The sequence below is a fragment of the Amphiura filiformis genome, chromosome 15 (assembly GCF_039555335.1).
Source record: "Amphiura filiformis chromosome 15, Afil_fr2py, whole genome shotgun sequence".
In the NCBI taxonomy this organism is placed as follows: Eukaryota; Metazoa; Echinodermata; class Ophiuroidea; order Amphilepidida; family Amphiuridae; genus Amphiura; species Amphiura filiformis.
The window spans coordinates 23,023,048-23,050,366 of NC_092642.1; the positions used below are offsets into that span (position 1 = coordinate 23,023,048).

General features: G+C 37.1%; 1 protein-coding gene across 1 annotated transcript in view; it reads right to left on the reverse strand.

The window, feature by feature from the left end:
* Positions 1-1,929: 1,929 nt before the first annotated feature.
* Positions 1,930-27,319, reverse strand: part of LOC140171401 (protein lin-54 homolog) — a 29,218-nt gene continuing 3,828 nt past the window's right edge. The window contains 10 exon segments of the mRNA XM_072194651.1: positions 1,930-8,298; positions 9,752-9,951; positions 11,247-11,487; positions 12,614-12,691; positions 13,494-13,624; positions 14,595-14,798; positions 15,090-15,202; positions 19,057-19,213; positions 23,578-24,027; positions 24,029-24,475. Coding sequence (XP_072050752.1) covers positions 8,106-8,298; positions 9,752-9,951; positions 11,247-11,487; positions 12,614-12,691; positions 13,494-13,624; positions 14,595-14,798; positions 15,090-15,202; positions 19,057-19,213; positions 23,578-24,027; positions 24,029-24,373 — 2,112 coding nt within the window. The 5' untranslated portion in view covers positions 24,374-24,475 and the 3' untranslated portion in view covers positions 1,930-8,105.

A 27,319-nucleotide genomic window follows, 5' to 3' on the forward strand; every position in this document is an offset into this window, starting at 1 on the left:
TATTCATATATACAACGGCTGATGATTTGTGCTGATAAACTGTCATACAAATACACCACTGTATACACCACCTATAACATAATAGATAATACAGATTTGTATGTATGTATATGTAATGTAATAGTATATAAAAAGAGAAACGTTTTAGTTCTGTTATCTGTTTACTTGTTTTATCTATAACACAACTATTTAGTACAAAAAGTAACATGGAGTAAAGAAGAAATTCAGTTATAAATAGTTGTATTATTCAAGTATATGCAAGGAAACAAGTTGAACCTCTGTATACTGCCTAAAGCGTCTATCAAACACAGACTTACAGAAATGCAATATACCGGTATTAAAAAATATTTGTCACAGGAATGATGTCCCATTTCATCACATGCTTTTTCATTTAAGTTGACTGAATGAAGTCAGCAAAATCTGGCCATTATTTCCAATGGTGCATTGCACAGTTCATCAACCTCCTCTTAATAACCATCCCAGCAAACTCAAAAAAATGACTTAATAGTTATAAGGCCAAAAAAAAAAGGTTTGTCTCAAAGCTCGCTCGCGCATTTGTAAAATCGTGAGATTTGGAAAAAAAGAAATGCAGATTTTTTTTTAATTTCAAATTTTTTAATTTTTTTTTTAGTTTTTCCAGAAAAATTCGGCGAAAATCAGATTTTTTTCCTCCAAATACCATGAAAAAATCGGGAATTAAAAAAAAAAAAAAAAAAAATCGCATTTGTTTTTAAATCACTCGTGAGCTTTGAGGCAAACCATTATTTTATTTTGGCCTAAACGTTTTATAAACATATTTTTGGTTTTATTCAAACACGTTTTAATAACATTTAAATGTTGGGATATATAAAAGTCATGAAAATGTTTTTAAAATGTTTTATATGAAAAATGTTGTCAAAATATTATTGTAAAATATTTATGGGCAAACATTTTTGTAAAATATTTTGCTAACTCTTTCATGACATTATGTTGAAAATCTAGTTTCAAACATGTTTTTGGAACATTGTAAAACATTTTATATCAAGTATATAACCCGATAATAATAATACGTTTTCTGTAAAACGTTTGGTGTTTACCGAGATGGCTCTCAATTTGGCCTAAGTTGCCAAGTATGACCAATACATTGCAAGGTTCAAGTCAGAATATATGTCAAGCCATTTACAAAATACTGAGTTAACTGCCCATGCAAATCTGGCCTAAGTTGCCAAGTATGACCAATACATTGCAAGGTTCAAGTCAGAATATATGTGACGTGTCATGTCAAAAGGAGACACTTTTGGGCAGGATCGTAAATGGAGAAATAGCCAAAATTCTGCCCGGGTGATTTTTTTCACAATTTGGGTTTGTTGCGAATTTGTGATGTTATTAATGATAAAGGATATGTGTGATAGTTCGAGCCCGCAATATAACCGGCATCTTGTATGTTTTGAGACATTTTTCACGGTAATTCCTATTCTCAACATTGTCAACAATATTTTTAAAGGCCGATATCTCAATTTCCAATTTTATGATACCATAACTTACGAACTCAATATCTACGCTTAGGAATGTCCGATTTTATTGGGGGCAACGGCGTTGTGGAGCAAAATATTCCTATATTTAAGATATGTAAAAACCTCAAAATTGATAACCTGCCCAAAAGTGTCTCCTTTTGACATGACACGTCACATATGTCAAGCCATTTACAAAATACTGAGTTAACTGCCCATGCAAATCTGGATCATGGTTTGGCACACTGATGATGGATGAATATTTTGGGTCATTTTTTTAAACTTGCAATTATGAAACAATGTAAAAAATTAGTGCCCACCCAAAATGACCCTGGGCAGTAAATGGAACAAATGTGACCGTACAGACGCGAATGAATGTTAAATGTCCTCAATTGTATTCTGAGGCTACGTGTATCTCATTAAATGAGATACACGTAGCACCAAATTGAAATACCTATGAATATGACCTTCATGCCCATTTTACACTGTAACTCAGAATACAATTGAGGACATTTACGGCTCATTCGTGCTGTACGGTCACAAATATGATAATTGTGCTGTTCATTCAGTCAATTTAGCCAAGGGGAAAACGTTTTGTATTCTATAGAATAAGTTGATTTTGTTTGATTGAATACTGAGTTAAACGTCACTATGTTTTCAGAATCTTGCCTCCTTTGTACATAAGCTAGTTGTCCAACTATTTCACCAATAGCAACCTCATTTGCATACTCAGGTAGGCTGTTCTAAAAGCATAATAATGATAAAATTGGGATGGATTTTTTGGAAAATACACACATTTATTGATCTTATACAAGTTTAAAAATATTTGGAAAAAATTCATAGCTTGACCAATTTTGTGCTCAATCCATCTTAATTTTATATAAATAGTGAACAACATATGAACGAGCTATGTGTGTGTAAAATAAACACAATGTGAAAGGAGGATCATGAAATGGGATATTTTTTCACAGAGTGATTATAGGCAACAGACTGTTCCATTTCACAAGCTGGAATGGCAAGTGAAATGGGACAATGCATCAATACATTGAGTGATTATATTTCTACCATTATATGAATTAAAGACAGTAAACATTTGTTTCCTCTTTACATAAATTCAATAAATACTACTCATTTGTCAACTCTGTTTGTCAACAGTTTGGTAGTGATGCAGGTGCATATTTCACTGGTTGCAGTTATTGAATAGCGTATGCTAAATAACCCAGAGATATCTTGAACTTCTTTCCCATAATGCATTACTCCCATTTCCTGTACTGATTTGCAATCGAGAGCAAGATGGGTCGATATAATTTAGTTCAACTCAAGTTTGGTAGTGACGGTAGCACTTTTTCGCGGTTGCGCCACAAGCGTGCGGACTAGCCGCCCCTGTACGCGTGCGTGTACACTAAGCGAGTTTAACTTTACGTGCGCGATTTGATACTGCGGCGAGCGAAATGCGCGCATACGTCACTCACTACTGAACTTGGGGTGAACCAAATTATAGTGATGAAATGTACTTACTATATCCAGATCTTGCAAAATATGCTTATTTCTTGACTATCGACCCATGTTTAACTGTCTAAATGCTCAAAATCAAAACAAAGGGAACTTTTACTAAGTAATAGGAGTGTCATTTGATACAAAAATGTGATATATCATGTTGCAAGGGCAAGATATCTACTGTGCTAAAAACCTAATCCTGCAGAGCGTATACACAGGCGTACAAGGGCCATTTTTCAGCACACTTATGGCGCAACCGGGTAAAAGCACTGACATTATTACTACCAAACTGGAGGATAGTTTAAAGGAAGTAAAATTCCTCATTTACTCATGGTGGGTCACAAATGAGTAACAGGTGAAACACGAGCATTGAAATCACTCCTCTTTCTCAAACTTTCTGAACCTAGGTAGTGGTAATAGTAATTAGAGAATACAATTTTGTTTTGAGGTCCAGCCATGAATATATATCGCCTGATAGAATGTGGGAAACAAATTATTTTAAGTGAGACAATGTGGCGTTAAGCCGATTTATTTCACATACAAATAATGATATCTCCTGTGTTCTATACATGGCTGGGTCTTGAAACAATACTTTTATTGTCATTCTTAAACAGATCGACTATAAAATCATGTTTGGATGTAATTTATGTCAACTTTCAACGGGTTTGATACAAGTGCACAAAATTGGCAAATCCTAATAAATTTGTGTGATGGGTTATATTACAATAATGTGCAAATAGGCGTTGCTAGTAAGTACAGGTTACTGATACATGAAGCATGATCTGACTTACATATTGTTTGCATTCAATTTTTATTACAATTGGGAATAAAATGCAAATTTTTTATAGTTTCTCCCCCTTAAATTTTACCAAAAGGTGAGGAACTTTACAGTCAAAAGCAGTCAGGTTAATAATAATATCAAACACCATGACAGCAGATCTTGCACTGTGAGTCATAACTTAGTATTTCCGGTCAAACCGCTTTGTTCTCTATTGTGTAATAGAACACAGCTCAGACACAAGGACAGGCTAATCAGATTGTCAACATTATCCTAGCTGTTTAAAAATAGATAATTATCATTATATTGTGTCAAAACGCATTTAAATTCAAAATTAAGTCCAGTTACCATGGCCACCTCCGCAGGATATAAACTAGTAACTGAGTGGATGATTAATGAATCTATGATTATGGCATACAAATAAACATTGGTATAAAAATAGGCTTATTTTTCATGGTATCACAAATTCACAATATCTCTAACAAAACTCCAAACCTTACAAAATCCCCAAATACCCTAATAGTCCAGTCCATCTAAACAAATTAGTGATGTCACCTGCAACTTAACTGCAACAGAATTTTTTTCACTGTTATGCATTTTAGAGATGTCCCTGAACATCATATGAATAAGTATACTAAAATATACTTAGTGAAAAGGTAGTTTTTGGTGGGAAAAGGTCATACAAGGGGTCAAATTTTAATTGCTCAATCTTTTAAAAAACCAAAAAAAAACCATTCTCATCATAAAGATTCAGAAAAAGTACTGTTCTCAAGTTATAAGCTAAAGCTCAAAGGTCATATTTTGGGCTCTATGTGGGTCAACTTCCACAAAATGGTCTAATTTCCTTACAAATGGTCTCTATTTGTTTGTCCTTGAAAAACACGCCAATTTAAAAATAGTTTGCCGTATCTTGGATGTTTTGTTTCTTACGTAGCAGGGTAAAAGAGGTCAATGACTATTGAACTCTATTGGCCACAACCTATTTTTTCGATGTTACCTAGATGTAATTAAACATCCTAAACAGCGCAAATATTCTTCAATTTAAATGAATTGTTTGTAAGATAAACAATTTGAGACCATTTTGGTTAAAATTAGAATTTTTTTTAGTTTTTGACTTCTGTGGAGCCCAACATTTGACTTTTTGGCTTATAAATCGAGAACCGTACGTCTCATATAGGACAAACAACACTTTTCCTGAATCCTTATCACTAGAGGAATGATTTGGTATCGCTTTTTTTAAAATGATTGGAGCAATTTTGAAATTTGACCCCGTACGACTTTTCCCCGCAAAAAACTACCTTTCCACCAAGTATATTTTGTAGAGTTTTTGAATGCGGATCAAAGGACATCTCTGACATGCATAGCAGTGAAAACAATTCTGTTGCTATTAGTGGTAGGTTTTTGGACTATAAATTTCTCTAACACAATACAATAACTGGCATGCTTTTTTTTTAAACTTGCAGCATGATAAAATCAAAATGCAATACTAAATAAATAAAATAACAATGTTTTTTACACACACAAAAAAACCCCTAATCTAACACAACATTTTTCTTCTTCAAGATGCAGGATTGTGGAACAAGCATTATGGCATTACGCAGCATTTTATATTTGGTAAAAATATAACATCCTGCAAAAGTGGAAATTTTTACGGAACAATTTTTGCGCTCTTTTATGTGTAGGTAGAAAATTCAAAAACATGAAACCAAAAAGAAGCTAAGTATTCAAAATTGTTAAAGTGCAAAAAATTGAACACAAAAATGACCACTTTTACAGCATGTCAAAGTCACAGATTGTTGGAAGTGCTTAATTAAGGTCCAAAAGTTTTGAAGGTGAAGGCCTTCATTCATTTCTTTGTATAAATACAAATAAAGAAAAGGTTAAGATGAAAAGAAGAATGAAAGAGAAGGAAGAAAATAAGATGAAAGAAAGAGAAAGGGGTGTTTTTAATAAGGTATGCCAATCCACATGCTGTGTTTTATTTTACGAGTATCACTAGGATCCACAACATGGTCAACTATCAGGGCACATTTCTTTAACCCCAATCCAGTTGCACATTCACTGAATGAACATTGAAAATGTGGGTACACAAACTCATACTCTGCAACTTGAGATCATATTTAGCTCTATGATTGTTTAATGAGGTTATTGGACTATGGCATTGGGATGAGGCCATTGTAGTGTATGAGAGGTGTGGCATACTAGAATTCTAAAGAGAAAGAAAGAAAAGCGAGAAAGAAAATAAAGAGAGAGAGAGAGAGAGAGAGAAAAAATAAGAAGAAAAGAACATTAAGCACTGTTTTATTTATATTAGAGTAGGGAACAACTATTATTCTAACAACTTTTTTACCCATGTTAATAACACCTTCTTACAATAAAATATAGAAGTCCTCAGAATTGGGTTATGGTTAGGAAATAGCACAGTTAAGGTTCTGGTTTAAAGTGTGAAGTCAAATTATTCTTTTTGTTTATATTACCAAAATATTTGAAGCTTTTGCATAACGAGAAAACACTGTAACTATAGAAGATGGAAATAATCAAGAAAAAGCAGATTTGAATATCTTGAAAATGTATCAACAGAATGGCAGCATTTGTATATAAAGCACAAAAATCCTTATAAAAGCGAGTGTGTGTGGAGTATGTGCGTAAGAGTAATGGTGAGCGTATGTTTATGGTGCCAAAAAATGACATACATCAGATTTTCTCCACACAAGAACATACCTGCAAAGGGAGAGCTATCCTCATTTTTTATACACGTAACAGTGTGAGGAAAACATGTTACATTATAGGCTATACTATAAAAGATCTATGGTTTGACGATGTCTCCAACCAGAGTGCAAAAGTTGAGTCCTTGATTGGAGTGTTTATTCCAACCCTATATGTTTGATAGTAGGGACAAGTATGAAAGTGTGTATGTGTGTTTGTCTAGCATTACTTTTGAGAAATCCAACTAAACAACGGACCAATGACAATCTAGTAACCTAGGAAGATCTAGTGCTTGTTGACAAACTGAACTGAACAACAAAGTCCTCTGAAACACTGAAAAACAATAACCTACTACCCCTCGGTAGCTAACGTCCTGTGCATTGACCTTGTGTGGACTGATGTGTTGATAGGTATACTCATTGTGATGTATAAGTTACCAGTACTTTGGCCAACACCATAAACACAACTGAAAAAATAAATATCAATGCAAAATGGTTTTTGAAAATATACCTAGTAGTATACTAGAACATATACCATGCAGAGCATAATGCAATGGCATGGGTGCTGTCAATGAGGAAATTGTCCCTCATATTTATTTAAGGGGGTACTACACCCCTGTGGTAAATTTGTGACTATTTTTGCATTTTTCTCAAAAAATAATAACACACTGGTAACAAAAGTTATGTATATTATTGGGGCAAGGGGTCCAATTACTACACTGAAATTTCAGTAACTCAAGACAAGCGGTTCAGCATATATGATAGGAAATGAGGTACATCCTAGCGGTACCTTATTTCTTATCATAAATAACGAACCGCTTGTCTTGGGTCACTGAAATTCCAGTGTAGTAATTGGATTCCTTGCCCCTATAATACACATAACTTTTGTTACCAATGTGTTATTAGTTTTTGAGAAAAATGCAAAAATAGACACAAATTTATCGAGGGGTGTAGTACCCCCTTAAAGTTTGCTATTTAGAACAATTCAACATTTTTGTGCACCCTTACATCTAGGGCTAAACACAAAGGAATATTATGTTACACAATCAAGAATAAGTTGAATGTTGCTAATGTTGAGTTATTGATAAAACAGGTGATTCACTCTCATGTTTTACATTTTTACTGGGGTTTGGACGCTTGGACCATGCTTCAGTAATTTTAATGTGCGAATGAATACTGAAGTTAGGTAGTGACATAGGTGCATAATTTGCTGGTCGCAGTATCAAATTGTACGCATAATGTTAATCATGTAGCGCGTGCCCTACACGCATGCATACCAAGGGTGGTTTGTCGACACGCTTGAAGCACAACTGAAGAAAAGCATCGACGTCACTACCAAAGAATAAGACTCATTCCTCATGATCATGTCACACATACTTTGTCCATTTAGAGATTTCAAAGAAGCTGCTATGAGTGTGACAATATGTTTTCTCATGAACATGTCCACTTTTACAGCATACAAAGGTCTTATTACAGGGGTTTGACACCACATGTGAAAAACAGAAAAGTAAACCAACAAAGCATGCAACAAAACTGAATGTTCTTTTCCAATACTTGATCTATGGATATACATCATTAAAAAAGGGACATGGTTTCAATAGTTATAATATATTTCTATGTACACCTATGTTAAGATCATTTGACAATAGACCCTCTTGTCCTTCCTGCTGACTGTATAACCTGAAGTAAACATCGCCCAAATTCCTCAAGGATCATCCGCTCTGCCACCATGTTGGAGCCGCTGGTACGTTCCACCTCCTCCGCCTGGGCTAGCATGCACTGACATGTTGCCTCGGCTACCTCGTTTGTGATGAAGGAGAATGGTAACCTGGAAAGGCAGAAAAATAATTTAACTGATATAGGTTTCATTTTCCAACTTCCAACTATTAATAGTTTGATCAACCTACAACCGGCTCCAAGGTGCACTATAACTAAAGGTTTGTTAGTACTCTAACCCTAAAGCGAACCCTACCTTAATTTTTGGACTATAGTCTGTCCACATAAAAGTACAAAATAAATAGACCTCGGAAACTGGAGGTATGAGAATAACTATTTCAGTGCAATGCTTCTTTGGCGCGTCAATTGCTGCACGATTTGTACTTGCCGAGCGCATCACGCTCTTTACGCGTCGCGTTCGCGTGTGACGCAAAGCATCGACCCCCGATGCCACAGATTTGGTTTGTACTTCTATGTGGACAGACTGTAGCAACCCTTTTTATGTTTTGGACAAGTGAACCGATTTTTGGATCAGTGAACCATATTTTTTGTCTAGTGAACCTTCAGACTAGCGCTTGAATACCGTTTGATCATGCTTCTTAAGCACTGACGTGTAGGACAGGTAGTGTTAGGTTTTCAAACAAGGGGCCCATGGTACAAGTTAGCATTATCCTTGATTGTATGATATACCCCATGTTTGAAGCACATATTGTGCACATTTTATGAAAATCAAGATGATTAAAGCTTAAAACTAAATAAAAACTGAGGTAACCGTAATAGTACCCTCAATGACCTCTCTCTCCGTCAACTTACATGTTAACCCTGATGCAAACACCCATTTTGCAAACACGCTCACAAATTAAAAATGAGTGGTTTGTTTTTCATAAAAATTTCACAATATGTTTCTGCAACAAAAGTTCACTAAAAAAACCCCGTCCTTTAAATGATCAAATTTGTGCTTCGATATGTAAAGTGTCCGCTTTAAACAAAGATGTGATCAAAAAGTGGCAGGGCAATAGCTGTTCATTAAAATTTACAACTGAAAACAAAATTTAAGCACTAACTATTGAACCATTAGCAAACATATACACTTCAACTTGATGTGCCGGGAAAGCACAAGCTTAGCATTATCTTGGTGTTCATATGATAATTGATATGACATATGTTTGCCCTCAGGCCTAGAATGGTTGTAAAAACATCTCAACTCATGCATATTCAAATGAGATCCGTATCATCACCCATGTTTCATATTGGTGTAACAAAAATAAGATGGCTATCTGCTGTAAGCTGCATAACATGTGTAATTTTTCATTAATATTCATGAGTTTCTTTGGCATGACTTTTATCACATGATATATCTTTCTCCTGGACTTTTTATTCATCTCTTTTATTACGCTATTAATTTACATTCACTTGAAATATATTTCACTTTTCTCCAAAATTCTAAAAACCATGTCTATTATTATGTTAGTGACCTTAACTCAAAAAATTTGAAAATGGTGTTTATCGCCTTTTGAATCTTAACTATTCATATGTAAATTAGTAGACTGATTGCATTGACTTACCTTTCTCCTGAATCAGTGACCTCCTGTGCTCTAACAGGGAATTCCTGTATCTGTGATGACAGTTTGGTCTGAACCGCTGTCTGCTGTTGAACTCTGACCTCAGCTGCATCAGCAAGGTGCATAAGCGTCTTGCGCTCCGGACTCTCTTCAAAGTTTTTGCACCCAACACACTTGCATGATGCTGTGCACAGAATTTTGGCCTAATAAATAAATGGGGGGAAATGGAAATGACAATTATACACATTTTATTTGACAAAATATTCTTGTCAAATCAAGTACAATTTTCTAGAGAGACCGCGTACATGTACATGTATTGTATACAATCTGCTGCTTAAGAGAACCGAGCAAGTTAAGAATGAGAACCAGTGTTCTAGCCACGCCGGTCCGGGATATCCGGCACAGAGTCTTCCCGACTGGCACCAGAAAATCTTTGAAATCACAGAAAATGCACAAGTTACAACCAAGATGTTGTGTTTTTTCACTCGAGAGAACAGTAAGAGATGAATTTGTCCATGTGGGAGATTAAGACCCCGTTTAGACTAGAGAAAAGTCGAATTCAAATTCGACATTGAATTCGATTAAGACAGAGGATTAGCATAAATTAATTTGTGTTTGTGGTTTTTAGTGGGTGTTTACACTATGCGCCCGAACGAATTCCCCGGGACGACTCTGTTGAATTCGATTACGACTATTTACGCCCTCTGTCATCCAGTATTTTTTTATCAAACCTAAGATTCTAATTCATTATATTCTATTTTAAATGTCTCTGTACTTTTTAAACAAAAAATCTACATGCAAAGTAGTAAAATTGAGATAAAAGTCAGCGTTAACTTTCCGGTAGAAACGTTTTGAGTACGTCGTCATATGACTTGGTCTTGCATGGTAAAATTAACTCTCAAAGTAACCAAGTGTCCTGTTAAACCTGTAAAAGGTCAAAAGCCCCTTAATGTAATGAGTATGTATAATATATGTGTGTAGTTGAAGTGACCTTTTTTGTGTACATTTTTCTGTTACTGGTTTGTGTTGTTGTCCGCTGCCACTTTCGGTTCTTCACTGTGACTTTCCACTGAAATGATTAACTTCAGCTCGGGCTTTGTGATTCATCTCAATATATTGTTGTCACAGTGGACACTCAATCAAATATTGAACTATAATTATTCTGTAAGTAGTATAGGGTTTGATGAATATCGTGCCATCTATCACTCTTATTCCCTGCAATTGAAGTGAATCTTTGTATTGGAGTGTACAGGGAAATCAGTCTTGTTCATTCTTTCTGTTTTGACAATACAATGGATCAACATTTTCTTGAGCAAAAATTAAGCAAATATCAAACTGAACAATGTTGGAATGAAAGCATTTGGCTGTCGTTTCAGATTCTGTTAACTTTTCCTTTCCCCGCAACAGCAAACTTTCTCTCCAGTGTTCAGAGGGAGCTTAAAGAATAGCCAAAACTCCCAATTGCTGATTGAATACAAGTCCTCCATGATTTCCTCACCTCATAACATTCACAATAGTTTTTCAGACACCCTGATCGTTTGCAGTTACACCCTTTATTATGCCTCCTGTCCGTCTGACCATCGCGACCTTTGCCAATCTTGGGATGGAAGGCCGTCGGGTTGCGGTCCAAGCATGCCTTGATCGCTTTGGCTCTCTCGTCCTCGTGGGTTAGATTGTTCTGACAATTGTTGCAGTTACAGTTGTTACAAAACTCGCCATTTGCAAAACAGTCACAATATCTGTGTGAATAAAGAATGCAATTATTTCTTGTTTCTACTACTTAAAACACTAAAACTAAAATTTAGTGGGCACCACATTGGGGGATTAACCCCAGAATCCAGGCGGTATAGGACACGAGATGTACCAGGCGGTATAGGACACGAGATGTACCAGGCTAAATAGACAGTTAGCAGTTACAAATTGATAAACAACATACTTAGAGTGAGGTACTTTGTTGCACTTCAACAGTTTTACAATAACATAATTTTGCTTTGACACGACGTAACACATTTAGATTGTTTGTGATGATTTCATGATGTGTTAATCCAATGGTGAGGTCAAAAATGGCAATTATTGCGTCGGTCACAACCTGCTAGTATCTAAAGGAAAACTGTTAATTTTGTGTTCATAGTGGAACTCTCCGTACGCCGGCAACTTTGCGGGTAGCAATACAAGAGCGTACAGCGCAGTTGCAACATTTTTAGAACTGACCGATCGCATTTTGCGCTAACACGCGTTCATGTCTACGTCCTACCCAATGTAAGCCATGTGTACGCGGTGGGGAAAGTTCTACGATGAAGTTTTGTATAAAAACACTTTAGATGTGAAACCCCACCATGTTTTCCTGTCGCACCATCGGTTGGCAAATGATTCTTCTATGTGAGTGCCTTTTGCTTGCAATGCGCTGTGCCGATAATTAACAGGAAGTGCTACATGCGCACAGTAGTCACACACAGTGTCCGAAATAAGGAAAATATGGAGGTTATCCAGAGGATAACTAAAGCATAAATTCTGCTTGTCCTCAATACATTTTGGTTGTCCCCAAAATGTGTCATACTTTTGGAGGTAAAATATAGTGGTTGTCCAGGGGATAAGTACCTAGCTCAATATGGTTGTCCCCAGTGATTTTTGGACAAGAGGACAAGAGGATAAGTGCTTATTTCGAACACTGGTCACACACCTTAGTAAAACCACACTTAATCATTCCATTTTGAGGATCATTATTTTGGTCACATGTATGGCAATCAAATACAGTAAGATAACCATAGGTTTATGCATAGGGCTATTCTGAGATAAGACTATTTCAAGTCAAGTCATGTAATTGGTTTAGAAAATCAATCACAGTCACTAAGTACATCAACTTACAATTTGAGACACATTGATTTAGTACAGTTACATGGTTTCCTGGGCCTGCTTCCTGGCTGGTCTGGTGGAGGTCCTCTCCTACAAGACAAACATACAAAATGGTTAGGGAATTCTAACTTTCAATGAGACAAGTAAAGTCAATCTGCCATCTAGTCATTTGTTGATGACCTTCAAAATATTTTTCAAAATGAAGAACAAGAAAGAGATTCTTTGACTAAATTTATTCAAGTTACTCTATCTATTATATGCCCTGCCTAGCAATTTCAACTTTAGCAGCTAATTTTTATATCCTGAAGTAGATTGAAACTAAGATATGATTTAATCTAAAAAGCATGAGCCTTGATGGTTTGTTTTGTCACACCATGGTGGTCACACATGAAATTAGTTTTTATTTGTCAACAGATGGCGCACTAACCAGCAATGGTTGGCAAAGGACAATTTATTAATAAGTAGTTTGTTCACTGAAGATTTACTTTGTTAAGCACCCTTTGGTTTTATGGAATATGGAAGATATCATAAGAGGAAACTGTACCTTGTAAAACACTAGCTTTCAATTTATGTAATGGGGTAAAAGAACCGTTTTATGTGAGCTTGACATTTTGTCACCTCAACATTTTGGAACTTTTTGATTAAAGTTCAACTAATGGCTATTCAACACACAAAAACTAAATGAACTTGCAAACTCAAGACATAGATTTCGAAAATTAAGATTTGACTTTTCAAGAAAATGTACCTTTGCCTATACCTTTGTTGTACAGGATAATCTAAACACACTTTCCTGAAATCAGAAAATTTCCTGAAATCAGAAAATTTCCTGAAAACTGGCATCTCTGCTTTTGAAAAAAAGCTTATGAACAAGCCAACTACACAAATAACTCACCCATTGACTGCATGTCTTGGAGCTGCTGGTGGAGGCTGCGCTTGAGCTACTACAGGGGCAGGGTTCTGGCTGGCTATTGGCACAAAATTCGGCTGGTTGGTTGCTACACGAGCTTGGGTCTGCTGAGGCACCTGTACAATTACAAAAAGACACAGTAACAAGTGATGTCTCATCAGTCATTTTGTAACTTTAGATCCAATGACTTCAGGGAAAGCTATCGACGGCTAATGCTGGTTTCAAACTTTCCTGCCGCTTGCTGTTCAGACAATGATTTTGCTTCACTGCGCAGTCACACCAGAAACGCTAGCGGTGGCCAGCGGCAAGCCGATATATCGATCACTCCACCACTTTGACCAAGCGGCAGCATCGCTAGGAGTTGATTTCAAGTCAACTCGGAGCGGTGGCGCTCTGACGTATGAAAACAAAATATGATTTTGAAGTGGTGCAGAGCAGCAACATGGGCTTTCAGAGTCATGCCGCTGCCGCGTCTGATGTCTCCTGTCTATCAAACTCTCAACTGATAGTTGAGTTTCTGAATGTGGTGGTAAAACAGCGTGCCTTACACTTAATTTTGCACCTTCAAACATACAAAATGTCTCAAAACTTAGGTCTTTGCAATAGGAAACTTTCTTTCCTGAGGGCACCATATCAACAATGCCTAGAAAAGTTGTGTTTTTTGCCTTGTAAAGCTGCCCTGATTTTTTTGGCGTTTTGTGCGATTCCCGTTTTCCGATGATGTAGGGAGTTTGATTGAAAGTGACATCAGATGCCAATTAGTCTTTTTAATTCTGTCTCAGATTATAGTCTACTTATGTTTTTTAACCGATTTTGAAATTTTGGAGTTTTGGGGAAAAATGGTAATTACATATATTGTGTCACCCTGAGTTTGGAAGTAACATAGCTGTTTACTGGTCCTGGTAATGAAACATTTGTGTTATCCTAATTCTGCAACATGTTTACACATACAGAGGCGTTTTGTTAACACACTTGTGGCGCTAGGATGCGTAAATGGGCATTTTGTTTTAACACGCTTTGGGCGTCACTACCAAACTCAAGGTGACACAAGGTGTGTTTTTTGGTTTGTTGGGCTGGTCATCATACCTGTCCCATATAAGATTGTGGTAACACTGTCACTGGAATCATATTTCCACCGGGTGTAGTCAGCAGGGTGGTGCCCGGTGGAAAATTAGCAAATTTCTGTCCTCCAGAGCCGGCAGTGACAATCTTCAGCTGAGAGTTGGCCAGGTTGGCTGGCATGATGAGTCTTGGTTGGCTGGTAGTTACAGTGCTGCCTGATCGACTCACCTGTCAAAGAGAGAACAATGGTTACAGCAAGTTGCAGTTGAGTAGAGAAAAATAAAACTGATGATTTTCAATCTCTACCCCTCCCCCACCATTTCCATTGTATGCTACACTACAATCTTATTGGTTGAGCTGAATACATCCTCTGCTTTATATGTGCTTTCAGGAGGAATTACACCAAATCACTATGCGAAAGGAAGTACTGTTTGAAAACAGTGGTCTTGGTTTGCCATAGTTTACCCCCCCCCCCCATGCCCAGGGCTACAAACATAAAAGTGACATGTATGTACATACCGGAGGTATTGCTATTTTAAGTGGTTGTGCCTGTGCTGTAGTTTGTACACCTGCTAATGCTGATGTCACTATGCTCCTGCTCATTGTTGTGGGTGCTGGTGCTATGGGCTTAGCTGAAAATATAAAAATTAATGAAAATTATTTTGGTGATTGAATAACTTTACACTTTGTTATGTCAGTAGCAAGCTAAAATGTGCATGCTTTTCCGATGTTTATTTCAAGCTACATGTACATGAACTACATTTTTTGGACAAGAGAATTTATTTTCTTGAGGTTGGATTTACCAACCAAGGTTAACAGTTTAGATGCTGAATCCAGGCGGTACGCAACAATTCACCAACAATCTGGATTGCCACTGTCCCTACTATTGGCCCACTCACGTATCAAGACACTGAGCAAGTTCGAAACTTAATATGTGACCATCCACCACAAAGTCGGCTCTAGGTCATTTTCTGTTTATTGCAGATTTTGAAAGAATTCACTTTCAGCTTTAAAATGACACCTCAACCAGCTTAATCGGACATCGGAAAGTGAAGATATGGTTCATCCAAGGTCAAATTCCTAATATATTTTAAATCCATATACTGTTTTTGATTTATCTCACAATGGAAAATGCCGACTTTACGACCAGTTTGTGGTGGATGGGCAGATATGCGACTTGATTCTCACCAGAAACATTTTCTGGCAAAAAACATCATTGCTGAAACCAGATGAACCAAGAAACTTCAATGCAAACTGTGAAATGTCCTTTGTTGAATAGAAATATATATTGTAGTGAGAAAAATTCACTTGGGTTTTGTCAATCAAAGTGAAATAATGCATATGCAATTTCCTTGCTTGTCAGAAAAAGGATTTTTTTTTTAAATTTAGATTTTCAATTTCATTGTATTTCAATATTATTCATACCTTAGTGGAATGGCAACCTCATAAATAATCATTAGTGTTGCCTTTTAACTTAGAATTGCTAGCCAAAATCTAATTATTATAGATATTTTCAGCCAACTGATGAGATGATTCCTAGAACGTTTCACTTTAATAACTGTACACTTTCATTTTCTGTTAAGTGGAAACAAGAAAACTGTGTATTATATCCAATGAGGTAGGACCAAAGAGTAAGTGTTATAATATTTTGCAATAAACCTTTGACGAGCACGTACTACCGTGATGTTGCAAAGTCAGAGCTAACAACGTGTATGCTGCGGTACGGTGCAAAGTTTATTCATAAATTTCCTCTCAGCAACAACATATCGCCTCAGCATCCAATCAGAGACAAGTGCATTTCACAGGCATGGGACTAGTTACGCATTTATGAAAAAGTCTGGAAAAGCGCGCAAAATTGGACAAAAACACCTGAAAATGGGCTGAAAATAAATAAAACTTCGGGAATTTTGACATCAAAAAAGACTGGTTCCAGTGTTTCCACTGGAAAATCCCATGCCTGATTTCAACACAGTAAATACGCAATGTTCGCTTAACCCTAACCCAACTAGGACTCACTAAAGCTCACTATTAAAACCGCTCTGCGTGCATGGATTCCACGGGACTTGATGACGCAATCAGACCAAGTCATATATACCCAGGGAATCATTGGCGGGCCAACGTCACCTGTGTAGCTACATGCTGGGGATCTTCTGCGTGGCATGCGAGGGGTCCGAGGTTCAATCCGGGGTGCCAAGTGACTTTCTTCCTCATCTTCTCTCCTTTTTCGTTCCTTCTTTCCCTTCCGATAGCACAAAAACCACGGGTAGGGTTAGGGTTAAGCTATATGCATGTTTTTCCTATATGCCTCCTTAACCCTAACCCAACTAGGACTCACTAAAGCTCACTATTAAAACCGCTCTGTGTGCATGGATTCCACGGGACTTGATGACGCAATCAGACCAAGTCATATATACCCAGGGAATCGTTGGCGGGGCCAACGTCACCTGTGTAGCTACATGCTGGGGATCTTCTGCGTGGCATGCGAGGGGTCCGAGGTTCGAATCCCGGGGGTGCCAAGTGACTTTCTTCCTCATCTTCTCTCCTTTTTCGTTCCTTCTTTCCCTTCCGATAGCACAAAAACCACGGGTAGGGTTAGGGTTAAAATACGCTCTCGTCAAAGGTTTGTTGCAAAATATTATAACGCCAAAAATGTGCACAAACCTTTATAATGCTCCAGCTTTTAAAAAAAAATGCTAGAAAAATGCTCGACAAACACTATGAGTGACAAGCCAATATGGCTGATTTACCAAAATGTTATACATGGGGCAAAAAAACCTGAAACTATTGAGGAAAATCTTGAAAAAAAACCCACGTGAATGGAGGCTAAAAAGCCCAAAAACGGGCCGAAAATAAAAACACAAGAATTTGGACCAAAAAAAAATGAATTCAGGCTAAAAGGTGACATATCTGAGATATTTTAATCCAGCTTCGTCACAAAGCAAACAATTTTTCTAAAGTATCCCAACTTGCAATTTAGAAAAAAAGGCAAAAATTATTGTAATATCTCTTTCTTTTGTAATAGACAGTCAGTCCATTCTATAGTTAACAGTAAGTTGATCATTAATTCCCAATTCTTTGGTAGTAGGAAATAGAGTGAGAGGAAACCAGATAAGACCAGAGGGTATACAAACAGGATATTACTGATACTAAAATGTACAATTCTATCATACTTGAATTACATTATTAGTTTAAACCAAGTTGAGCCAGGGTTATAAAAAATGATTTTTCGAAGGTTTGAAGAAAATTTTGAGCTTCAATCCGATATATCCAGTTTGGCGAATATGCAAAAATTTGTACCTTGTGTCATTTTCATTATTTATTAATTTTCTTGTAGACTATATTCAAAGGGTGTATGTTTGGCATCTTTTTTTTTGCAAAATTTGAGATTTTACCCAGCCGTTTTCGCCAAATGTTTGGCAAACAATTCAGGGCCTAGATTTTGTTTTGGTTTGCGAGAATCCATCATAGTCACTGCACTACAATGAGAAGTTGATTCTCGTAACCGAATCTTATGAGAATCGATTCTTTGATCCTTGCCGAAATATAGGCCCTGCAATTACTGATCACAAATGTGTGTCAAACATTTTTCGCAAATGTTGTGAACGTTTGGCAAACATTTGTGATCATTAAAAGCGGCTATGTATAACGTATCACCCAAACGTTATTACTGCCTACATGTAGGCGCAGTTCAAGGGGAAGTTCTGATTATTTAGTAAAGAATAGAAAGGACATTTTCAAAGTTAAAAGCAATGTTTAAAATTAAACAAAAATAAGGTTTCTGCAATTTAGAAATTTTTGACCAATACTCTTGCAAAGGGTATACTCTGTATACTACATTTAAGTCCTACATTGGTGCTAACTACATTACAAGAACAAATTAAGGATTAAACAGCAAATTGTTCAAAAACATAATTAACACCATGCACATATTTTGGGGGGCTTTGAAGGCGCTAGCACCCCCCAGTCAAAGCAGGGGCGACCAAATCGAAGGGCGGCGGAAAGAAAAAGGGCAGCAAAAAGAGGGCAGCGAAAGAAGGCGACAAAAAGAATTAGCAAAGAAAAAAGGGCGGAAAATGTGAAAAAATTGTACTATACATCAAAATGTGTTGCTTTTGGGGTGGTAGCACCTATAAATCCCTTTTTTTTTCTCTCTTCACTTTTTCAAACGACCGTAAAAAAATTGGGGCAACCTTTTCGGGCTGTTGAGGAAGGGGCGGCAAAATTGGATTTTCTTCAGCCCCCCCGGGGAAGGGGCGGCCACGGTACGCCACTGAACACTATATATTAGATCAGTGTCATTTAATTCAGCAATGTTCAGACAACAGAACACTTGCACTACTACCGAGAGCTGAAGTACCGGTACATGTACCTAATACGGTACTGAAAACACTTTAATGGTCAGCACCATTAGAACAGAAAAAAATGCAAATTTATCACGATTGGCTGTGTCCTTTGATGTTGAAGAAAGTGGTCTAGATATACATACCTTGTGTTGTTGTTGTGGTACTGGTGGTGACAGTGACAAGTCGGACATATGGAAACTTTGTGCCTGGTACTTGAATGGGTTGAACATTATGTGCAGCTTTCAGGATGGACTGGCCGCTCTGAATTTGAAATGGTACACCGGACAACATTTGACCTGCCTGTGGTGACAAAAAAAATGTGCAAAATTGAAAAATATAGTATTACAAGTCACTGCGAAAGTTTGCTCTAAAATTGTAGAACAACACAGGATAGCAGAACTGCCCATGTGAGAACTTGATCTCAATAACCTTTGACTTGACACAGTAGCATGTTCTTTTAAATTCAATTCACTTTTTCAAGTCCCAAAAGCTGATAATGTTGATGCTGCACAATTATGATGGCTGCATTTGACTGGTCTAACATGCGCTGAGATGATCTGCGCAAGGACAACAACATCTAGGCTGGGTTTCCTATGTAAAGGCTTTCAGGAGTTGCCAATGGCCAATTTTCCCCCAATTATATTAGAGTCCACTAGAATATACTTGTTATCAAGTGATTAAACAGTGCATGACTTTTCCCCATAAAATCACCTTGAGATAAGAAAGTCCCATAGCACCAATTATACATGAGAAAGATGTCAGCAGATCACTTCCTTTGGAATTTGTTAAACTGATTTTATCTCATCTTTTATTTTTAGGATAATGAATCTCATTACAAATTTATACAATACAAGTTAGCCTGTGTACGGTACCTTTAATCTACATACCAGTACTAATAATTTATATTGTCATTTATAATGCAACTGTACTTTTTTAGATCTTTTTTCAGAAAAATGCTTCACTTTAAAAATGTACTTTTAACAAATCATAATAAACTTCAGTGCAACAAGATAACTGAGCACTTAGAGCGTGTTTCTACAGAGCCAAATACCGTTTTGGAAACGGTATGGAACCGCTAATCACTCCTGTGGAAACAGCCTCCAACGCCTTTTTGTAACGCTTTTTTCATCGCCATACGGAAACCTCGTTGGAGTAGGTTTTTGCCGTTGATGAAGCGGGTAGCTTTTCTGTGGAAACAGACCGAAGCGGTAACTTGCCGATTATTTAGCAAAATCAAACAAAATGGCTGTTAATCAACATGTTAATTGGACAGACGACATGACAAAAACGTTAATAACAGCCTGGGCAACATAACAAGTCCAAACTATTATGTAAAGCCACAATTTCTCCGTGATACGGAAAAACAGAAAAACTCACGGAATTCGGGGTTTTCTCACGGAAATTTGTAAATGCTACAAAATAGTGAAAACTGTGTAAAATGTAAAACTTTTCTGTTGATTTGCAAAATATAACAAAAAAAATGTTATTTAGCAATAATCAACCATTAAACAATCCATTCTAGCATTAATTCTAGGCCTACGATGCAAGATTCTGGCCATACTACCGTAATTTTGTCATTCAGATTAAACGGTATGAACACGCCAACGGCAAAAACCTGTCTGTGGAAACAGCAGGTTAAACGGTAAGATAACGGTAAGATAGCGTTATCCATTTAGCGGTAACTTAGCGGTGCGCCTGTAGAAACACGCTCTTAAACTGTGTATGCAATGCAAACAATTTAAAATCTGTGTTTTACTGTTAATCATTTTTACATTTCAATTTTTAATTTGTATAAATTTATAATTTATAGCACATGACAACATTTTTATTTTCTCATACCATCAATCCAAAATAGGCAATGCAACGATTACTCAAATTTATGACTAATGCTCATGATTATCTCTTGGGAGTTTTTAGATTTTATTACCGGTACCATACATTGTATGTGAAAGGCACTACATAAACTTTGCCAAACCATAGACTCAGTATTCAGTGTCTATGGCCAAACACACAGTGACAAAATTGACCTTTTCTTTACCTCAACTTAAAATCTTACCTCGAAGCTGCACATCATAAAACTTTTTTAAATCAACCATCCACATTATATCTTCAAAATTCTACATACACAAATATCATGCACAAGATGCACATCAGGTTTCATTTTCCAAAAACCCGACTTGTATTTTTTTTTTTGGCAGCATAGTATGATGGTACGCAATAAAATGATACATTTAATATTACCCTGCATTCAAATACAAAAATGTTGCTGTTTTCAAAAAATGCATTCAAGCATTTTATGGTACAAATGTAGTTCCCCTGAAATCAGTTGACAACTTACAGAATATTTACAATGTAATGCCACTAGGTAGCAGGAGCCATAATTTTTTTCCAGTTATCGCCATTTAAGTGAAAAATGGAATGAGTCAAGGAAGCCATCAATCACATTTTTTTCCAGCTCTTGTGGGTTTTTTTAAGGCTAATAATATTAAATTTTTGGGTCTTTTCCCCTTTCCGAGAAAAATCATGCACATGTGGTGGCAATGACACCATCAAGCCTTGGGATCTATTATAGAACCAGTATCATTTCTCTTGTGTATCAGCTTTCTTTATCTCAATATTTGAGTACAAACACAGCTAAGATCAGATCATTCTTCCCTCCAATCCCCCTTTTAATAATTTTTTTTTTCAATTTTATTGTCCTGTTAAAATAGCTTTGTTTTGTACTAAGAACCAGTCTTGCCTTGTTGAACATTGGAGTTTGTCAGGAATGTAAACTTCCAGGGCAGTCAGGGCACTGTAGACATAGGAAGAGTCATGAAGCACATACATTTTAACCCTTGTACTGACACTTTGACCCGAAAAAAAAAACGCCACCAAAAAACACTCAATTCAAGCAAAAGCTTGGATCAATGAACAGTAAGGGGTACTACACCCTGTGGTAAATTGTGACTATTTTTGCATTTTTCTCAAAAATAATAACACACTGGTAACAAAAGTTATGTATATTATTGGGGCAAAGAATCCAAATACTACACTGAAATTTCAGTGACCCAAGACAAGTCGTTCGGTATATATGATAGAAAATGAGGTACATCCTAGCGGTACCTCTTTTCTTATCATAAATAACGAACCGATTGTCTTGGGTCACTGAAATTCCAGTGTAGTAACTGCATTCCTTGCCCCTATAATATACATAAATTTTGTTACCACCGTGTTATTAGTTTTTGAGAAAAATGCAAAAATAGACACAAATTTATCGAGGGGTGTAGTACCCCCTTAAATTACTGGTACATGTTCATGTATTGCATTTTGGAATTCACTGTTAATGGAGCCCATGTAAACAATTAACCTTTTACCTAGATCAGGTTAACAACAAATCATGAATCGGCAATACATGTACGAATGACACATGACAAAATTGATATAAAGAATTGTACACTGTATAAGTCCTGAATCTTATGTCAAAGAAGTGATTTGGTTGGATGAACACTAATTCAACATATAATATCACCAGCTACGAACATAAAAAAAAGCCAGGCTGAATTATTCAAAAAAAGAAATTACAATCCCACAAAGAAGTCAAAATGCATGTCTGACAAATAAAGGTCATGTGGGTGATTGATCTTTTCATCATCATTTATGCATGGTAACAGAATTCTGAACATTGCAAAAATCATGAAAAATAGTGAAATCATGAAAAGAAAATTTCTGACCATGTTGGACCAATTAAAACCAAACATACCAGAAAATAGAACTACTATATTAACCCCCTACTTTTTTCTTCAACCAAAATGCTGAAATTTGAACCATGATCCTGTTTGGTTTATTGTATACACTCTATTGTATATGTACATTGCAGGAATGGTTGAGCTGGACACTAAAATGAGATACCAAATGGCAGAACATTCAACTTGTTTCTTTATGGCATCTTTGTCAGTTTGATAACTTGAATGCACATTGCATAGGTTTGTACATGTAGTCGTCCACAGAAGGGGTTAAGGGTGTGAGTGAGTCACACTTTTTCAAAGTTTTTTTTCGGTTTTGTAGTGTCTCTGGACCTAGACCTAAATGCTAGGATCATGGTTGACCTAAAAAAAAAATTTAAAAAAAATTGAATTTTGCACATTGTTTTGTGTTTTTAATATGAAAATTGATACATAGTGTTTATGTCATACTCTATTAATGATATCAAAATGCATTGAATTTGAATGCATTTTGATATCATTAATAGAGTATGACATGAAAACTATGTATCAATTTTCAGATTAAAACACAAAACAATGTGCAAAATTAATTTTTTTAAATTCTTTTTTAGGTCAACCATGATCCTAGCATTTAGGTCTAGGTCCAGGGACACTACAAAACCGAAAAACCCTTTTTTGCAATTTCGGTGCCCGGTTACCCGCCCGAAAAATCGCTTGGTACCGGGCACAAAATTACCGAAAATCAGACCCTAGAAGGGGTACAAATTTGTGTGTGATATATCAAAATTAAATCTGAAGGGTTGAGATTTTGAACATGGCAGGTGCAGATCTGAATTTGTTTTGTCTCCAATGAGTGGTTCAAGCTCCATTTTTTGTTGTTTTTAATTTCCCACTATAACAGGAAAACCTCACCATTCAAAATTGTACACTGAAAATAATAACAATTTGAGTGTTACTTACATTAGATGCCGACACCATTTGTATGGTTCTTGTTCCTCCCGAGGTACTTGATACCAGAATACTCTTGGGAGAACTTCCTGCAACACTCATCATGAGCTGCTGCGGAGCTGGAGCAATCTTCTTTGGTGTCGTTGACCCAACAGCCTTCATAGTAACCATCTTGGTTGGGCTCTTCAAAGGAGCAATGGGTAGTTTGTTTGTTTTACTCGGAGCGGAAGCAATGACAACATTCTTTCCCGGCAATCCTGCACCGGAACTGACAGTCACAAATTTGAGAGGCGAGCCTGATGCCGAGACCAGCTGCCTCCCATCTGCAGTCCTTATCACAGCCGGTGTCCCTTGTGTTGATGTAGCAGTCAAGATTGTGGCTGCTGATGAGATGGGTTGTTTTGTGACAGGATTACGGGTTATTATTACTTTGGTTACCACCTGTCCCTGGCTGGAAGGTAACGCTTCTTTTAGCCAGATTCTGGACAACTTTAGAAGCAGCCGCTCCTTGGGGTATAGTCACTATCTGGGTGGCCCCTGCAGGCATGTTGGCACTGGAAGCAATTGTCCTAAGTGTGTTCCCTTGTTGTGAGGGTATCAGCAAAGTATTTGGGGCACTTAATGAATTCACAGCCATCACTGTGTTGTTGGAATTGGCGTTATTAGCCATACTGGATTTGACGGTGGGGTGTGTAAGAACCACTCCGCTTGTGGTGTTAGCTGCTGTTCCAGAGGCAATCAGGTGGTCAAGTTCTGCTTGGATGCCAGCCGTGATATCAGTCTCCTGGTTGTTTTCACTGTTAGCCATAGCTGATTGGTGGAGATGGTGGCTTCCTTGACAAAACAGAAATCTTAAGGCTTGGTCTAAACTTACTAAGTAGCACCTGTTGAATGTGATATCATGCCTAGCCTGTTCAAAGAAATAATTACAATCAAGATTAAAATTCTTGTACCTTCACTGTCCAAAAAAAAGAGGTTTGTCTCCCAAGCCTGTGCGGCATGTACGCATAAGTATCTTATAATTACAATATTCACACAGATGGGTCAAAGTAGTTTATCCGCAGCCAATTTGGTTCCGCTCCCTCCACACAAACAGGCGGATGGATCGGAACCAAACTGGTTCAATTCCTGCCATAAAGTCTATATCTATCATCTTTTTTCTCCCTTCTTGCAAGTTTTGTAGACAAATGCAGTGGCCAGTGATCGATTTTCGTATATTTTTTTGTATAGCAAAAACTGCTACTCACTTTCAGATTTGAGTAGCAATTCCGAAATTGTGAGTAGCATTTTGCTATGCTATTCCAGGTAAATCGAACACTGATACCCATGGAAGGGTCACTGGGTTCAAATTTATGTCCTGATTTGGCCTTTACATGTCACATTGAATCAGGGGGAACGCTAACCTGCGTTTCTGCGCGTACTGCACATATTTTTAAGTTTGAGCGCATTTATTCATTTTTGCATACCAGTTCAGAGGTTTTCATGCACACAGAAAAATGAAAACATGTGAAAGAAAATAAAAGCTTTGATCTCCAATATTTACGGCCCGTCCAGAAATTATGTACATGTAACATAAAATGCAATGTAACATAAATGTTCAAGTGAAGTCGCCGTAGCATTGTAACATAAATTAAAAATAGAAATAAAATACACACCGCCGGCGTATTTACACAGATTACGATAAAATTTGCATATTTGCATAATTAATGAGCTAATTTGCATAAATGCTAATTAATTATGCAAATATGCAAATTAGGGGGCGGCTAGTCAATATAATACATTAGAACATTATAGAAACACTTTGACCAAGTTTCAGGGCAAAATTATGCAAAATAAAAGTACCCTGAACATTTATGCATGGATTTTTAGCAAAATATTGGCAAAAATTATATGTTAATGAGCTGCTCCAGTCATTTTAGCTCATTAACTTTATTGATTATTGATAAAAACAATAAGATACAAAGAAAATATAAATTGATATATTTTGAAAACCGAATGTCCGATTGACTCCAAACAAAAGGCATATTGATCAGTGTACTTTGCTCTACTCAATTAATCTGTTAAAAACATGTTTAGAGCACTTTTATAATGCCTCCATAACCACCTTAACTACCACACATGGTAACACGTCATGGAAAAAATCGGACATTTGCATATCACGGAAGGGCTTCCGGGGAGGATATTGTGCTGGTCTTAATTTTTGTTCCAGCTTTATAATAATTTTATGATACCTTCTGATATTTTTCTTGGCCTATTGAGCTCATTTTTGGCCATTGCATTTCTTTTTCGATGCTCTTTACAGTGATACCAAATTTATTGAGGGATTTATAAAAAATTCAAAAATCCACCAGACTCCTCCCTACATCATGTGCAGGCATGTGATTAGGGAATTCTCAGAATGGAGGAAACTTGCGAAGCGGAACGAGTGTAGCGAGTGAAGCTCTCACCCCTCACGGCCAGGGGTCCAGGGCTTCTACACTGTAAAAACCCTATTGAGGCCCTCTCAGGAGAGCAATTTTACAGGAAAAAAAGACACATAAATGAAGACAAAATGTTTAATTTGAATGAAAAAATACCACTTTTTAGTACAATGTGAGTGAAAAATACTTAACCTCACTTATTACTTATTACAGAGGGTTTCTAGATGGTCCGTAAAAAGCAATTCTTCCCTTGGATCCATAAGATATCATGTCCCCCCCCCAGTGAGCAATATAGCTTTACCGGCGACAGCAATTTTTTTGATACCATTTTCCTCCACCGTACAGCTCAATTCGCGACCATCTTTAACATGTATTACTTTCACTTCGTGATCCAGCCAGCTCCAGCGAACTTGTTTTTAGATCTTTATCAACTACGCCGACGTTAAGCGTCATTTTTCTGAAGCGTTTTCATCTTGATTTTGGTTCGATACCGATAAACAAATCCTGTCGATCACGCAATATCAGTTGTCAAAATTAAAGATGGCGAACAATGTTGACCGAATGCAAGCTTATCAGTGATTGGTTTATATCGGCAAGTGACGTCAAAATGGACCAATCATAGAAATCGTTAGTAAAATTACAATAGCGTTTTTTGGGCGACTTTTAAAATAGTAATTCATGAATCGGCAGTTTTTTCATTCATGTTCGCAGGAAAAACACATTGGGCAAATTTTTGTGTGTTTTTTTCAGCAGGTATTTGCCTTACGACTTGGCAACCACGGCGCACACGGCCGAAACAAGAAGTTCGTTAAAAAAGAGCGAGATGCTCTTTGCCAATGTTCAGGAGCTTAGAGGGGGCCCTACCCCCCCCCCCAATGTCTCAACCGATTTACATTGATCTCAGGGGGTCGGATTTTGTCTCAAATCCACGGATTTCCGCGAATCCGTGGAAAAATCACATGCCTGCAAGTGACCAATCATCGTTCATCACTGCACTGAAGGCGAGATGGCCGAGTGGTTAAGGCGTTGCGCTGCCGACCGGGAGATACGATCGACGAGGGTTTGAGCCTTGGCTTGCCTTAGGTGAAAATTCTCTTCCCTCCCAAAAAGTTCCTACAAATGGTCGGGAATCCTTCAATTAAGTTCAGTAATTTAATTTCAGAATTTAATTGACAAATTTTCTCTCGCCCCCATACACTGCTTAGCACGTGCAGATATAGGTAGTGTATGTGCTTCGTCCGTGATTCGGAAGTCACGTAAAGCCGTTGGTCCCGTGTTCAGGAGGATTCATCCCTGCGCACGTTAAAGTGTCAGAGCCATCCCCGGTTCTGATA